Raw genomic sequence first — 17439 nt, 5'->3', positions numbered from 1 at the left:
TACAGACAGGTAGAGGTTGAAAATGTCAGTGAAGACACTTGTCAGTTGGTCAGCGCATGCTCGCAGTACACGTCCTGGTAATCTGTCTGGCCCTGCAGCCTTGTGAATGTTGACCGGTCTAAAGGTCTTAGTCACATTGGCTGCAGAGAGCGTGATCACAAAGTCTTCCGGTACAGCTGGTGCTCTCATGCATGTTTCAGTGTTATTTGCCTAGAAGCGAGCACAGATGTAGGTTAGCTCGTCAGGTAGGCTTGAGCGTGTGTGTGTATGTCTGTGTGTGTCGCGGCTGAGTAGACCACTCAAACACCAAAGGAATAGACACAGTTCACAATTACCTTGAAATATACTTGAATACTCATGTACATATTTTACCCCCTACAGTCGTTGTCCGTGCCCTCTCAAAAAAATACATTAGCATAATAAAAACATCTCCATCAAAATCTGACTGTTTAAGATGGGAATATATATATTTTTTGCATGGGCTGCGTCTCGTTCCCCCGCATCCATCAATCGCAGTCTTCCGCATCTGCAGTGGAAGGTGGCCGAGCTACAGTGGTGTTTGTCAGACTATGAGACATCCCGAAAATCGGTCTTCTCACGAAAGCTCTGTAGCGTCTGAACGGTATGACCACTCTGGAAAGATGAGACTCTCCCAAACATGATGGTGTCCTCCGTTTTGCTCTATGACCCCAACAAGCGTCACGGGACTCTTCTGAAGTCAGTACCGCCGATCTACCAACCTTCTGTCTGTAGCATTTGAACAGTTTGGGCTACACAATAGTATGACCCCTCTATGGAAAGGTGAGACTCTCACGAACACGTACATGTTTTGCTCTAGGATGCCCAAAAGCCTCGTCTGAAGGTATCCCGGTACCAGTAAAAAAAAAATGAATGGAAGTATATATGGAAGTAGTTTAGTGCCATAAATAAAAAATCCCCTGATCTTTCTCTTATCTCTCAGAAATAGGACAGGCACTAAAACAAACGTATTCTTTGACTGTTTGTTTTTCCATGAATGCATCTGTTATTCAATGTGTTTCTATCGGCTATTTGTATTTGTATTTATTATGGATCCCCATTACCTGCTGCCAAATTTCACAACACACTGTGTGCCCTCAGGCCCCTACTCCACCACTACCACATTTCTACAGTACTAAATCCATGTGTATGTATAGTGCGTATGTTATCGTGTGTGTGTGTGTGTGTGTGTGTGTGTGTGTGTGTGTGTGTGGTGGTGGTGTGTGTGTGTGTGTGTGTGTGTGTGTGTGTGTGTGTGGGTGTGGGTGCGTGGGTGCGCATGTGTCTGTGCCAATGTTTGTGTTGCTTGACAATCCCCGATGTTCCAGAAGGTGTTTTTAATCTGTTTTTTATATCTAATTTTACTGTTTGCGTCAGTTACTTGATGTGGAATAGAGTTCCATATAGTCATTGCTCTATGTAGTCCTGTGCGCCTCCCATAGTCTGTTCTGGACTTGGGGACTGTGAAGAGACCTCTTGTGGCATGTCTTGTGGGGTATGCATGGGTGTCTGAGCTGTGTGCCAGTAGTTTAGACAGACAGCTCAGTGCATTCAACATGTCAGTACCTCTCATAAATAAAAGTAGTGATGAAGTCAATCTCTCATCCAGGAGAGTTTGACATGCATATTATTAATATTAGCTATCTGTGTACATCCAAGGGCCAGCCGTGCCGCCCTGTTCTGAGCCAATTGCAATTTTCCTAAGTCCTTTTTTGTGGCACCTGACCACACGACTGAACAGTAGTCAAGGTGCGACGAAACTAGGGCTTGTAGGACCTGCCTTGTTGATAGTGTTGTTAAGAAGGCAGAGCTTTATTACGGACAGACTTCTCCCCATCTTAGCTACTAATGCATCAATATGTTTTGACCATGACAATTTACAATATATGGTTACTCCGAGCAGTTTAGTAATCTCAATTTTCTCAATTTCCACATGATTTATTACAAGATTTAGTTGAGGTCTAGGGTTTAGTGAGTGTTTCGTTCCAAATACAATGCTTTTAGTTTTAGAAATATTTAGGGCTAACGTATTCTTTGCCACCCACTCTGAAACWAACTGCAGCTCTTTGTTGAGTGTTGCAGTCATTTCAGTCGCTGAAGTTGCTGACGTGGGTAGTGTTGAGTCATCCGCATACATAGACACTCTAGCTTTACTCAAAGTCAGTGGCAGGTCATTAGTAAAAACTGAGCCTTAACAGCTCCCCTTGGGTGATTCCTGATTCTAACTAGATTATTTTTGAGAGGCTTCCATTAAAGAACACCCTCTGTGTTCTGTTAGACAAGTAACTCTTTATCCACAATATAGCAGGGGGTGTAAAGCCATAACACATGCGTTTTTCCAGCAGCAGACTATGATCGATAATGTCAAAAGCTACACTGAAGTCTAACAAGACAGCCCCCACAATCATTTTATGATCAATTTCTCTCAGCCAATCATCAGTCATTTGTGTAAGTGCTGTGCTTGTTGAGTGTCCTTCCCTATAAGCATGGTGAAATTCTGTTGTCAATTTGTTTGCTGTGAAATAGCTTTGAGTCTGGTCAAACACTAGTTTTTCCAGAAGTTGACTAAGGGTTGGTAATAGTCTGATTGGTCGGCTATTTGAGCCAGTAAAGGGGGCTTTACTATTTTTGGGTAGCGGAATGACTTTAGCTTCCCTCCAGGTCTGAGGGCACACGCTCTCTAGTAGGCTTAAATTGAAGATGTGGCACATAGGAGAAATATCGTCTGCTATTATCGTCAGTAATTTTCCATCCAGATTGTCAGACCCCAGTGGCTTGTCATTGTTGATAGACAACAATATTTTTTTCACCTTTTTCACACTGACTTTACGGAATTCAAAAGTACAATTCTTGTCTTTCATAATTTGGTCCGATATACTTGGATGTGTAGTGTCAGCGTTTGTTGCTGGCATGTCATCCCTACGTTTGCTTATCTTGCCAATTAAAAAGTCATTAAAGTAGTTTGCAATATCAGTGGGCTTTGTGATAAATGAGCCATCTGATTCAATGAATGAAGGAGCCGAGTTGGCTTTTTTACATAATTTCATTTAAGGTGCCCCAAAGCTTTTTACTATCATTCTGTATATAGTTTATCTTTGTTTCATAGTATAGTTTATTCTTATTTTTATTTAGTTTAGTCACATGATCTTAATTTGCAATACGTTTGCCAATCAGTTGGGCTGCCAGACTTAATTGCCATACCTTCAACCATACAATTTTTAAATTCCTCATCAATCCAAGGGGATTTAACCGTTTTTACAGTCATTTTCTTAATGGCTGCGTGCTTATTATAACTGGAATAAGTAGTTCCATAAATGCGTCAAGTGCAGAGTCTGGTTGCTCCTCATTACACACCACAGACCAGCAAATATTCTTTACATCATCAACATATGAATCACTACAAAACTTCTTGTATGACCTCTAGCCCCTGTGCTTCTACACCTGCATTGCTTGCTGTTCAGGGTTTTAGGCTGGGTTTCTGTACAGCACTTTGTGACATCAGCTGATGTAAGAAGGGCTTTATAAATACATTTGATTGATTGATTGACCTCTTATACACATTATTAGGCCCGGCCTTTGGAACTTTGCTTTTCTTAGATATGGCTATTAAATTGTGATCACTATGGATTTGGATACTGCTTCAAAGCAAATATCTGCAGCATTAGTAAAGATGTGATCAATACATGTTGATGATTTAATTCCTGTGCTGTTTGCAACTAACCTGGTAGGTTGACTGACAACCTGATCCAGGTTGCAGGCACTGGTTACAGTTTGAACTTTTTTCCTGAGTGGGCAGCTTGATGATAGCCCGTCAATATTTAAATCACCCAGAAAATATACTTCTGTGGTGATATCACATACATTATCAAGCATTTCACACATATTATCCAGACACTGATTGTTAGCACTTGGTGGTCTATAGCAGCTTCCCACACTAATGGGCTTTAGGTGAGGCAGATGAACCTGTAGCCATATTACGTCAACAGTATTTAACATGAGATCGTCTCTAAGCTTTACAGGAATGTGGTTCTGAATATAGACCGCAACACCGCCTCCGTTGGCACTTCTGTCTTTTCAGTAGATGTTAGAACCATGTATTGCTACCACTGTATCATCAAAGGTATTATCTAAGTGAGTTTCAGAGATATATGAATGTCATCTGTTACAAGCAAGTTATTGACTTTATGGTCCATGTTTCTTAGGCTACATATGTTCATATGGGCTATTTTTAGCAGTTTTCTGGGTTATTCAATGTTTGACCAAATATTTTGTTTGTATATTTGTTTGATACCTGAAGGGGTCCTAAAATTCCAAATGAAGTAGCTAAATGATACTTGGTTTGACCATCTTAAAACAATTCCATATGTTATCCCCAGCTTAGACTCTTAAAGATTTGAATCGTGAACATAACTATTCACATAATTGCAACATATGTGAAGTGAAGTTTGATTAGGTTTATATTGAATTGTAGGCCTAGTTTATTTTTTACTTACGTTTGGGTTTGGAGAGTGTTTATTATTCAAACTATAATTCTCCATCGTAATGAGCATATTTAACAGTTACAGCTCTGTGGCTAATTATCCCAGCAAACAGAGAAAAACTAGATGAGTGGTCAAAAGTTCATAAAATCCATTTCTATGGAAACCAGATGTATTATATATGTGAAGAGCTGTAGCTACATGCGTAAAGCCCAGAGTTGTTTTCCCTGAGGCTCTATAAGACATATGGATTTAACAGTTTGTTTTTAGGACATAAAACATATGGTAATCTCTCACTTGGGGTGAATTGGTTTACTTCTTGAAGGTCTTTCTGTCTGAATCCAGCTCTTATTTTACCCAAAGCAATTATAGTGAATTTAGACCAGTTATTTCTGCACATCTCTCTCTCCGGTGGAGGACTGGGTTTCAGTATTGGCTGTTTCCTCTTATTGTTCTCTCGTTCTGCTGTGCCTGTGTGGAGAGCTACGTGTATGGTGCAGACAGCTGGCTAGAGACAGAGACACAGCGCACCCTGCTGGTGGTAAGGGGAACTCTACTCACTGTGGCCTGGATCTGTCAGAGGAGAAAATCAATACAGCATCCATCCTCCTTGGTGTGTGTGTGTGTGTGTGTGTGTGTGCGCAAGCGTGTGTGCACACGCTCAGGTTCGCGCTAGCTTTTGCCTGTGAAAAAGAGAGAGAATGAAAGTGGAGTGAGTGAGGTGAGAGAGGGAGGTGGATGGATAGCTGGGTACCTTCAAGTGTATTGAATAGTTGCTGCTTTCCCACTCACAAGTACCACCAGTCTCAGTCACATGTCTCGGAGTCATTCATCTGTGTCTGCTACTGAGATTCAGTATGATGGTCCTGTGTGCGCTTTAGTGAGTTGTAACGGTCTCCGTCTCTCCTTCTCTCTCTACCCCACGCAGGTGTGTGTAAGTGTGCCGATTTCACCACAGGACCAACCTGCGAGCGCTGCCTGGATGGTTACTATGGCAACGCGCTGATTGGCACGACCAACGACTGTCAAACTTGCCCCTGCCCGGACCGCACCAGCTGTGCTCAAATTATGGAGATTGGGGACGTGGTCTGTACCAACTGCCCTTTGGGACAGAGGGGTGAGATGAATTACTGTTACTGTTCGATTACTGTTAGATGTCTGGTAATGGGAACAAACCATGCCATTCCCCCAACCTGGGTTGGGTCCCAAATGTCACCTTAATCCCTATATCAAGGGGGAGCAAAGTACCGACCCGACCCGACCAATCTGGCCCACGAGACATCATTTTTTTAAATAATAATAATTTGTGGTATCCAATTGGTAGTTACAGTCTTGTCCCATCGCTGCAACTCCCATACGAACTCGGGACAGGCGAAGGTCGAGCGCGATGGGACAAGGAAATCTCGGCTTGCCAAACCCTCTCCTAACCCGGACGACGCTGGGCCAATTGTGCGCCTCCTCATGGGTCTCCCAGTCACGGGCCAGCTGTGACACAGCCAGGGATCGAACCCAGGTCTATAGTGATGCCTCAAGCACTGGCGCAGCAGTCTAAGGCACTGCATCACACTCGAGAGGCCCCCGCAAATTGATTTTATTAACAAACAATTGGTCCGACCAAAAAATGCGGCCCTCCGTTGTTTTTCAAAATCCCGATGTGGGTCCCTCGAGCAAAACAGTTTGCCCACCCCTGCCCTATATAGTAGGGAATAGGGTGCCATTTGGGACACAACCTTGAAGTTTATTGTTTGCTCAGTGGAGCGGATTTCCACAAATTGGATTTATAAAAACCTTGCTGGTGATAGCTAACTGTCCTCGCTGTCTTGATTAAATTGATCTTGCTCCTAGCATGTGTAGAGCACAGTGTGTGAATTAAAACATATTCCCTTGTCAGGTCGGGATCGTTTATTCATTACAAGAATTTCATATAACTGAATTTGAAGTTTGTCTGAAAAATATTGATTTAGGTTGAAATTAAAATGGCCACCGAAACCCACACACAAACACAAACATCGTCTCTCCTCAGGAACCAGGTGTGAGTTGTGTGAGGACGGTTTCCACGGCGACCCCCTGGGCCGTTCTGGGCTGGTTCGGCAGTGCGAGCGGTGTGACTGTAACGGTAATGTGGACCCCAACGCGCTGGGCGTGTGTGATCACATGACGGGCCGCTGCTTCAAGTGTCTGGGACACACCGAGGGAGACCACTGTCAACGTTGTCGACGCGGTTACTATGGAGATGCCATGGACCGGACGATGGCCGGGAAGTGCAAACGTGAGTGTGTGAACTTGGGAAGGGCGTATATAGGGATGGGTTACTGTGACATAGGTTTTTTAATTATTAAGGAGAAATACAAAATAAAAAATGTAGAATGTATTGACAATGAATGTATTTCAATGTGTTATATCATTTGTTTGTGTGCATCAATGTGTGTTTGTGTGTCTGTGTACATGTGCCTTTTATGTGTGGATTTATAGTGAGCTTTTCTTGAGGGTTGAACAAGTTCTTTCCTCATACTGTACTATTGACTTGACTTCAGCAATTCTCACATTCTAAAGATTCTTGATAGCAGATGAATGGAATTCTCAGTAAAATAATTCTTTGTAAAAGTTAGAGCTTGAGAGTTGCGGTTAAAAGTGCCATGAGGAACTCCACAGTTGTTGTAACGTGAGAGAACATTTTCTTTACAGGCTCTCTCTCTCTGAGTGAATAGAAGTCATAGACCTATAAGGAAATAGTGTCAGTTGAACGTGGTTCAGAGAAAGAAGCGGAGAGCAGTCTGCCCTGACGAACTGACATTCCAACTGCAGTACTTTGTCTCCATTATAATGGATGAATAGAAAGAGAAAAGTTTCAACTTTAAATACACTTTTTTCTCCTGATATACATGAAGAGCCTTGGAGGATTTGAATACTGCAGATGTATGAGTGCGAAAACGATATAAAGAGAAAGCTAAAGAGTGCCAGAAACGACAGAGAGAAATAGAGACACGGAGATAGAGAGAGATAGAGGCAGTGATAGGAATAGAGACACAAAGAGCGAGAAAGATAGAGAGAGAGATGTACGTAATGTCTTTGTCCCCCAGAAGTACCTGAGCTGTTCCATCTATAACCCCAGGGCTGAGCAGAGTTTGCATCATACATGGCACCCTATTCGCTACATAGTGCACAAAAGTAGTGCACTATATAGGGAAAAGGTGCCATTTGGAATGCGCTCAAATATGACAAAGTGGTGAGGGAGAGGCCCATGAGTCTCCCTCAGTCTCACTCTGCTGTCTCCCTCACTGAGTTACACACACAAACAGGGAAACACTGAGTTACACACACACACACACACACACACACACACACACACACGCTCAGGGAAATATGGCTGCCCCACAGACACCTCACAGATAGACGGCCTGCTCTGCCTCTGCACTGTTCCAGCTCACATACAGCCAGGCACACAGGCCAGACAAGACACACCCTACAAAGAGAAGGATTGTTGTACTTTATTCCTGTCTAGACTATGAACCTCAGAGGATTCTCTCTCCAGATGAAATCCTGCAACTAGTGAGGTCTGGCTGCCCGACAACCTGCGCGCTCAACCCCATCCCCTCCTCCCTTCTCCCATTCATCACTTCCATCAACTCATCCCTGACCACTGGCTGCGTCCCCTGCCTGAATCGCTCCCCTGAATCGCTGAATCGCTCTCCTCGACTCCACTGTCATCAAAAACTACAGACCAGTATCCCTTATTTTCTTTCCAAAACACTTGAGGGTGCTGTCTCTGACCAACTCTCTCGCTATCTCTCTCAGAATGACCTTCTTGACCCTAACCCGTCAGGCTTCAAGACAGGGCACTCAACCGAGACTGCTCTTTTGTGTGTCACGGAGGCTCACCGCACTGTCAAAGCTAACATTCTCTCCTCTGTTCTCATCCTAGATCTATCTGCTGCCTTCAACACTGTGAACTGTCAGATCCTCCTCTCCACCCTCTCAGGGCTGGCGTCTCAGGCTCTGCACACTTTTGGATTGCATCCTACCTGGTAGGCCACTCCTACCAGGTGACGTGGAGAGGATTTGTCTCTACATCACATACTCTCACTGCTGGTGTCCCCCAGGGCTTGGTTCTAGTCCCTCTCCTCTTCTATCTATACACCAAGTCACTCGGCTCCGTCATATACTCATATGTTCTCTCTTATCATTGCTATGCACATGACACTCAACTACTTTTCTCCTTCCCCCTTCTGACACCCAGGTGGTGACACGCATCTCTGCGTGCCTGGCAGATATCTTAGCTTGGATGTCGGCCCACAACCTCAAGCTCAACCTCGACAAGACGGAGCTGCTATTCCTTCCGGGGAAGGCCTGCCCGCTCCAAGACCTCTCCATCACTGTTGACAACTCCACGGTGTCCCTTTCCCAGTGTACAAAGAAACTTGGCATGACCCTGGACAAAACCCTGTCGTTCGCTGCAAACATAAAAGCAGTGACTCGCTCCTGCAGGTTCATGCTCTATAAACATCTGTAGAGTACAACCCTAACTTACACAAGGAGTGGCTCAGGTCCTTATCCAGTCACTGTCACTCGCTGTTGGCTGGGCTACCCTGCAACTTATCCAGAACGTTGCAGCTCGCCTGGTGTTAAACCTTCCCAAGTTCTCCCATGTCACCCCGCTCCTCTGCACACTCCACTGGCTTCCAGTCGAAGCTCATATCCACTAAAAGACCATGGTCCTTGCATACGGAGCAGCAAGTTGAACTGCCCCTCCATACCTTCAAGCTATGCTCAAACCGTACACCCCAACCCGAGAACTCAGTTCGGCCACCTCTGACAAAAATGAAAAATGTAAATGTAGAATAGAGTGAATGGATAGATTAGAAGATAAAGTGAATGGATTGAAGATCGAGTGATTGGATAGAGGGTGGGAAATAATCGATCACAGCAGTGTCTGCGACATTGATATAGTGATAAGCTTCAGTGTTTTGTCAGGCTTGTCACGGACATTTTTTTATACTGTGTTTAATTGGTGTACTTTTTCTGTGATGTATATGATTCATGTCACTTTTTGGAGACTGTGTTTGAATTGCGTTCTGTTTTGATCATGTACTCTATGTGTGTGTTTAGGCCACTGTACTTTTTGATACTGTATTTGATGTGAGGTTGCGTGGTTGACATGTGGTTGTGTCTTCCCCCAGCCTGCGACTGCAGTCCTGCAGGGACTTCTGGGTTGTTGGAGGACTGTGACCCCCAGACCGGAAGTTGTCAGTGCCTTAGTCATGTGACCGGGGGAGACTGTGGCCAGTGTTCAGTCGGCTTCTTCAACCTGCAGCCTGGAGTAGGCTGTGAGAGGTACAGGGAATTCTCCAGGGATTCCGCACTAATCTATATGGTTTCGAATAGTCCTTTAATGTATATGTTTCTATACTTTATACTGTAGTTCTGTTTTGTCTCGTTAATAATTATTACTGTATGTGAATCACTTTTTACATCGACTGTTTCTAAGGTGCAACTGTAACCCAATTGGCTCGTCTTCCGCGGGGTGCCACCCAATCACAGGGCAGTGTGTGTGTCGGCCGGGACTGGAGGGGCGCCTGTGCAGCACCTGTCGTATGGGCTTCTTTGGTTTCTCCTCACGAGGCTGCAGAGGTAGCTACAGTAGCCTATACTGTGATTGGGTCTAGAAGTCCTTGTGTGTCAAATACTAAGACAGGCCAAAATATATGCTAAATCAAGTCATTCTGATAACAATAAGTAAAAAATGCAAAACGCAAGCATGCAATCTCTAATACTTCCATTGTTTCACCCCTCTCTGACATTCATGTCCCCTGCCCCCTGTCCACCCCTGCCTCCCTCTGTCCCCCTATACCCTGTCCACTCCCCCTCCCCTGTCCCTCTCAGCCTGTAACTGCGACCCTATGGGCTCCAGCTCCATGCAGTGCCACACAAACGGCACCTGTCCCTGCCGCCAGGGCTTCGTGGGGTACAAGTGTGACCAGTGTGAGCTCAACTACTTCCACAACAGAGCCACGCACCAGTGTGAAGAGTGCCCCATCTGCTACGGGCTAGTCAAGGAGCAGGTAAGAGTGTGTGTGTGTGTGTGTTCGTAAGGCGTCTCTCTGTCAGTCTCTCCATCTTCTTCTCTGTCCCCGTTTGACACCTTTTTGCCTGCATCTCTATCCGTCTGTCTCCCGGTCTGCTTCTCAGCCTGTCTGTGGGGGTAAATCTTCATAGGTAGTAGGTGCTGTTATTAACCCATTACCACTGCATAATACAATTTGCTCCTAAAACAAAAGTCAGCTATTCAAACTCCTACCCAAGAATGTCTTTGTAGTCTAACAATCGTGGCCATCGGGCCTCCTTATTTAAAAGACGAAGGTAAGTTAACAGTCAGACTGAAGTCAATGTGAAAATACAGAAACAGCTACAGAAATAGACCATGTGCGTCCCAAATTGAACCCTATTCCCTATATAGTGATATATAGTAATCCCTATATAGTGCACTACATTTGGCCAGAAAAGTAGTGCACTGCACTATATAGGGAGCCTTATGTTCTAAACGCTATACAGTGGCTTTTCTCTGCAGGCAAAGCCAATAGCAGAGTTTGGTACTTTCTGTACCAATGCTTGTTCTTGCTAAAGTGGTTTTTTTTTTTTCTCTAGCAAACCATTCGTGTACCTGGGAAAGACTGCTGTGATTTCCACAGTGTTAGCAATTCAAAGGACACCGGGGTCCGGTCTGCTCAGAGCCCATAAAATGACTCTCCTCTACCTACCAGTCTCTTTCTCTCATCTCTTTCTCTCTACCATGCAGTCTCTTTCTCTCACATCTCTTCATCTCTCGCTCTCATATCTCACCTCTGGCTCTTTACTACACACCTTCCTCCCTTCTAAAGACAGGAGAGAGAAAAAGGAGGGKGGGGTGGATAGAATGGAACCATAGAGGGAGCGCTACAGTATAGAAAAAGGGGGAGAAATCCTTTCCTCTCTTGTGCTGTTTACAGTATGTTCCTTTTGTTCATGTACGTTTAAAAAGCAACAACTGCAAGATACCATACTGTGTTGTGTGTGGAGTTATTGTTGCTCTTGCCGTAATATAATAACAGATCTTACCTCCGGTTGGGCTGAAGTGTCCAAATTACAGGTTTTTAAAGTGGATGTGGGTGAGTGTCCACCAAGGAGAGTGAAAGAGAAGTGGTTTTATAAATGCCCTCTCCACCTACAGATGTACTATCTTCATTTGACCAGTTTCTCACAGCAGACAAATCATCCTGCAGCAACAGGACATGTGAATTATTATGTGGATTATAATTAAAGGACATGTTTATAGGGGTTGTTGCATTTTTCGTAAGGGCAAATCCACTCAAATTTTTATGTGAGAACTACAATCTTTTGAAGCAGTTTTAAACCTCGAATTCACTACAAATTGCATTTTCTGCTGCACAGGACAATTCTCTGCGACAACAGAGTGATCAAATTAAGATAGGACATCTGTACCTCCTCACCTGCTAGTGTTTATCAGCAACACACACACACAGGTTGAGCCTGCTAATTGCCTACTCCAAAAACGTTTGGCTCCCCAGCCAGTAATATGCCTTAATCATAGAGGCCTGGAAGCTCATGCAAAAGCAAGGTCCACTTAAGTATTTACAGCCAATGTATGAAACTGTGCTTAGGGTTAAGCTTGCCCTGTTCCCACTGCACAGAGAGTATTGCTTTTAAAATGTACAATCGTTTTCACGTTAAGATAGACAATCTACTCTTAAGGTAGATGTTTATCTCTGTGTTTTGAATGAGACTAAATACACTGTAAATATGGCTGGGTGTGATTTGTTATTGGCCACTGTGGGATCATGTTATCATCTGCTTTCATTGACAATCTCATGTTTAAAAAGGTCCAATGCAGCCATTTTTATTTCAATATCAAATCACTTCTGGGTAACAATTAAGTTGTGTTTTCAATTTTAAATGGCAAAATAGAAAAACAAATGTCTTCTTAGCAAAGAGCCATTTCTCAAGCAGGAACTTTGCTCGGACTGTCTGGGTGTGGTCTTAGTGGGGAGGGGACAACTGAAAACTAGCTGTTATTGGCAGAGAGGTTTGGAACTCTTTCTTGTTGGTCTATTAGTAATTTACTGCCTGGTGATGTCACCCCACCACAACAAACTGAAATTCCAGGCGTTTTTTTCCCCAAAACAGCTCTAACACTTAAAGGGCAGTATCATAATTTTCAACATTTTACAGTATTATTACAACATGAGTGTGGAAATATATATAAAACACAGGAAATCAAGTTTTTGACTGCACTGGGCCTTTAAAAGGGTGAAATGCGTACATCTATACAAAACTTTTCCAGGTCCTGGATCTGAGAGGAAACCATATCTTCGTTAGGAACCAGTTTGGGGTCAAAAAGTTGTTCTTTTTTCATTACACACTTTGGGAGCAGCCTACCAGAGTGCAGATTTGTATTTTTCTCATGGTTGACAATCTCCCCCACCCAACCTCCATTGTATGGTGTTCCGGTGTTTTCCCATACAGGCAGGGAAGCTGAAGGCACGGCTGCAGGATTTGGAGAAGCTCCTGGCACGCTTCGACTGCCGGAGTGGCTACGGACGCCAGCATCACGTGCGCGAGTATCACGTGCGCCAGCATCACGAGCGTGGCCATCAGGGGGAGGACAGCCTGCCCAATGCGCTGGAGGACTTCCTGGCTATCCAAGGTAAACAATCAGCACCCACCCACTCACTCATTCCACGCRATCAATCAGAAAACTCTGTGACAGTTTGTCATTTTCAACCAACCAGTCAGGAAATCGGGAAATCCCTCTGCCAATGCAGTTCACCACTGTACTCTCATTCGGCCATTATACCTGACATATAGCCCATCTCACACTGTAGATTACAACTCCATCACACCATCCCATTCCGTAGATCAAGTAGACCTAGAGCAGATGACACCAAACTGCACTCAGAATGACTGTCCATGCCAAGCTGACTGTTCAGCTAGACATTGTTAAAGATATAATCCAACATAACGGGATAGAACGAGACAGAATCAGCATGAATCAGCAGTCAACCCGCCTAACAATCATCTCTCCACAATTATGGAATTTCTCATTATTTTATGAGCAGAGAGGGAAGTACCATAAAAGGCTTACAGGTTCATTGATATGGACAGAATGGAGGCTGAATCCCAACAATACAGAACAAGGCAGGCAGGGCTGTGTATGAGCAACTTAATCCCTATTTGTATAACAGAGATGCAGCCAGCACATCTTTAATCCCTGTACCTCATTATGATTAGAGCTATAATCAGGATTATGGCTGTCCAACCGCTGCCCACCCTACTTTGGTACACCACTAGTCTTCGTTGGTGGGACATTCTGCTCTGTGTGGTCCAATAACGCTAGGCTAGGAGGGGGGCTCTGTGCTGACGCACCGAGACAGAACAGTATGCACACAGACAAACACACGCACACAGACACAGTTTATCATCTCACAGAGCGAACAATGCGGTAATGACCCTCCTCGCACAAATAGACCCAGAATGCCACATTAGCTAGGCACACAGCAGTTAACATTATGAGACAAACAATCAAACTAGAACAACAACCAAAGGCAACTGGACTCACTGTGCGGTGAGTTCAGTCTGAGAATGTACAATTGACCATATGCAGGCCATGATAAAATGCAACGGTTCCACTACAAATCATACTACAAAGGGGTTGGCAGGCCTTGTGTCCCAAATCACAATAATATTGAATTGGAATCCAAAGGACCCGTTTAATGATCCATGCTGTGTATTTTGAAGTTTGCTCACATCTGTTTCTTTGATTCCCCGCAGAGGCAAAAGAAGCCTTTGTCAAACAGTTTGCTCTCCTGGAGTTGTCGACACACACTCTCTCAGCCCAGCTGCACACTGTTACCACAGCTATGAACTGTAGCGCCAGCATGGAGGAAGAGCAGGAGGAAGGGTGGAGAACATTGTGCAGGACCCTTGCTGACTCTGAGTCAGTGGTTATAAGTGCACGGACCCAGCTGATGCAGGCAACTCTGGACCTGGACAACATGGTCAGTGGGACATTTACTCTCACACTGTCTCTGATGAGTTACTAGTGGCTATTCAGTAGAGGTTCAAATGTCTTGATCAATATGGATCCCTAAAGCACAGTATTTCTCAATCTGAAGCTCCATAGCTCTAAAATCGAGTGAGTGAGCACACAGTTTCTCTGACTAACGCTCGGCTGAAATGAAGGATTTGTTCTGCCACAGCTCAAGCTTTTCCCCGTGTCTTCACGCTCAATAGCGTCAGCTTGGAATCTATTATGAAATATGGCTGCCGTGTTATGTGGTTCTGGGGAAATGAGAGCGCTTGTTTTGGCAGCGCTTCGGGTGTTTGTGTGTGTGCGTGCGTGTGTGTGTGTGTTCGCTCGTGCGTGCACTTAACTTACCTCCCTAGTCGTTTGGGCAAGCCTGGAGCCAGAGCAATGCCATTCCACATTAACAAGCACGACGCCTCCAAAACAGGAAGAGTAGTGTGTGTGTGTCATATATTGTGATTCAATTATTAGAATTTTCTCAAAAGATATGTCACGAGGTAAAATAGTCAACATTTATCTGCTGGTGCCACAACAGAAAAACTTTGCCGCTGGGTAAATAGAAACATTGCCGCCGTATACATTAGTGAGTGAATGTGTGTAATTGCAGCCTTCAGTATGTCTTCTCGAAATGCCTATTGAACAGTGAGTTCTGAGTCAGTTTACTTTGAGTTGGACATTGGTCATCTAAGGTCAGCAGATAACTGTGCATGGTCACAATTCAGGTTTAAAATATCCACTGATGTCAGCCTATACAGATCATACTGTATAAACATTGTCCTCGGTCTTCTTTGTCTATGAGACTGCAGAGTTTCAGTACGTCCCACTTTGCTCTGCTTTTCCAAAGGTCATTCCTTTCAAGGTGACACCAGAGCCCAACCGCTGGAACTCAGCAGTGAACGATTCAGAGATACTTATGAAAAGGTAAGTCACCGGAGGTCAATAGACTAAGTGGCCAATTATAACACACAAAGGTCATCTTCTTCTCATAGAGGCACTGCCTCTTCCATCTGTCAGTCACACAATGGCTGGCCTGCCACCGACACCCTCGGTCAATGACAACAGTACAAAGCCTCTGAATATGCTGAATGAATGCACATTAGGTCTAGTGAGAGGAAGTAGAGAGATCGACTAAATACCTGGTATCCATTTGACCTGTGCTCAGCAGACCTGTTGGTTTTCTGTCAAATACTTTGAGCTGTTTCATCAAACTTGCCTGGAGTGCCATATGGGCGCTGTCAGTGTTTGCATTTTTGGGTCTATTCCATTGGTTCCATTGTAGCACAAGATTAGCCAAGCTGAAGTATTTGATATAAAAATACTATTTGAACTCAGGTGTGGTAGTCAGGCCCATATATATACAGTACCAGTCAAAGGTTTGGACACCTCCTCATTCAAGGGATTTTCTTCATGTTTTACTATTTTCTACATTGTAGATTATTACTGAAGACATCAAATCTATGAAATAACGCATGGAATCATGTAGTAATCCAAAAAAAGTGATAAACAAATCAAAATATATTTAACATATTTGAGATTCTTCAAAGTAGCCACCATTTGCCTTGATGAGAGCTTTGCACACTCTTGGCATTCTCTCAACCAGCTTCATGATATAATCACCTGGAATGCATTTCAATGAACAGGGGTGCCTTGTTAAAAGTTAATTTGTGGACTTTCTTTCCTTCTTAATGCATTTGAGCCAATCAGTTGTGTTGTGACAAGGTAGGGGTGGTATACAGAAGATAGCCCTATTTGGTAAAATACCAAGTCCATATTATGGCAAGAGCAGCTCAAATAAGCAAAGAGAAACGACAGTCCATCATTACTTTAGGACATGAAGGAACATTTCAAGAACTTTGAACGTTTCTTTAAGTGCAGTCGCGAAAGCCATCAAGCACTATGATGAAACTAGCTCTCATGAGGACCGCAACAGGAAAGAAAGACCCAGAGTGTCCTCTGCTGCAGAGGATCCTCTGCTGCAGAGGATAAGTTCATTAGAGTTAACTGCACCTCAAATTGCAGCCCAAATAAATGTTTCACAGAGTTCAAGTAACAGACACATCTCAACATCAACTGTTCAGAGGAGACTGCGTGAATCAGGCATTCATGGTCGAATTGCTGCAAAGAAACCACTACTAAAGAACATTAATAATAAGAAGAGACTTGCTTGGGCCAATAAACTCGAGCAATGGACAGTGGACCGGTGGAAATCTGTCCTTTGGTCTGATGAGTCCAAATGTGAGATTTTTTTTCTCCAACCGCCGTGTCTTTGTGAGACGCAGATTAGGTGAACGGATAATCTCTGCATGTGTGGTTCCTACCATGAAGCATGGAGGAGGTGGTGTGATGGTGTGGGGGTGCATTGTTGGTGACACTGTCTGTGATTTCTTTAGAATTCAAGGCACACTTAACCAGCATGGCTACCACAGCATTCTGCAGCGATACTCCATCCCATCTGGTTTGCGGTTAGTGGGACTATCATTTATTTTTCAACAGGACAACGACCAAACACACCTCCAGGCTGTCTAAGGGCTATTTGAACAAGAAGGAGAGTGATGGAGTGCTGCATCAGATGACCTGGCCTCCACAATCACCTGACCTCAACCCAATTTGAGATGGTTTGGGATGAGTTGGACCACAGAGTGAAGGAAACGCATCCAACAAGTGCTCAGCATATGTGGGAACTCCTTCAAGACTGTTGGAAAATAATTCAAGGTGAAGCTGTTTGAGAGAATGCCAAGAGTGTGCAAAGCTGTCATCAAGGAAAACGGTGGCTACTCTGAAGAATCTAAAATATATTTTGATTTGTTTAACATTTTTTGGGTTGATACATGATTCCATATGTGTTATTTCATAGTTTTGATGTCT

At 44.0% G+C, this 17439-nt stretch overlaps 1 protein-coding gene across 1 annotated transcript in view; it reads left to right on the top strand.

Moving 5' to 3' along the window:
* LOC111963856 (laminin, gamma 3) overlaps positions 1 to 17439 on the top strand; it is a 233650-nt gene that overhangs the window by 197318 nt on the left and 18893 nt on the right. Inside the window, exons 13-20 of the mRNA XM_023987408.2 lie at positions 5425 to 5613; positions 6520 to 6765; positions 9674 to 9827; positions 9982 to 10124; positions 10377 to 10555; positions 13014 to 13194; positions 14319 to 14545; positions 15419 to 15495. Of these exons, the coding sequence (XP_023843176.1) occupies positions 5425 to 5613; positions 6520 to 6765; positions 9674 to 9827; positions 9982 to 10124; positions 10377 to 10555; positions 13014 to 13194; positions 14319 to 14545; positions 15419 to 15495 (1396 nt within the window). The remainder of the gene's footprint in view (positions 1 to 5424; positions 5614 to 6519; positions 6766 to 9673; positions 9828 to 9981; positions 10125 to 10376; positions 10556 to 13013; positions 13195 to 14318; positions 14546 to 15418; positions 15496 to 17439) is intronic.

This window comes from Salvelinus sp. IW2-2015, linkage group LG5 (assembly GCF_002910315.2).
Source record: "Salvelinus sp. IW2-2015 linkage group LG5, ASM291031v2, whole genome shotgun sequence".
Classification (NCBI taxonomy): domain Eukaryota; kingdom Metazoa; phylum Chordata; class Actinopteri; order Salmoniformes; family Salmonidae; genus Salvelinus; species Salvelinus sp. IW2-2015.
The sequence above is the reverse complement of the archived record's forward strand: the minus strand, read 5'-3'. Positions and strand labels throughout refer to the sequence as shown.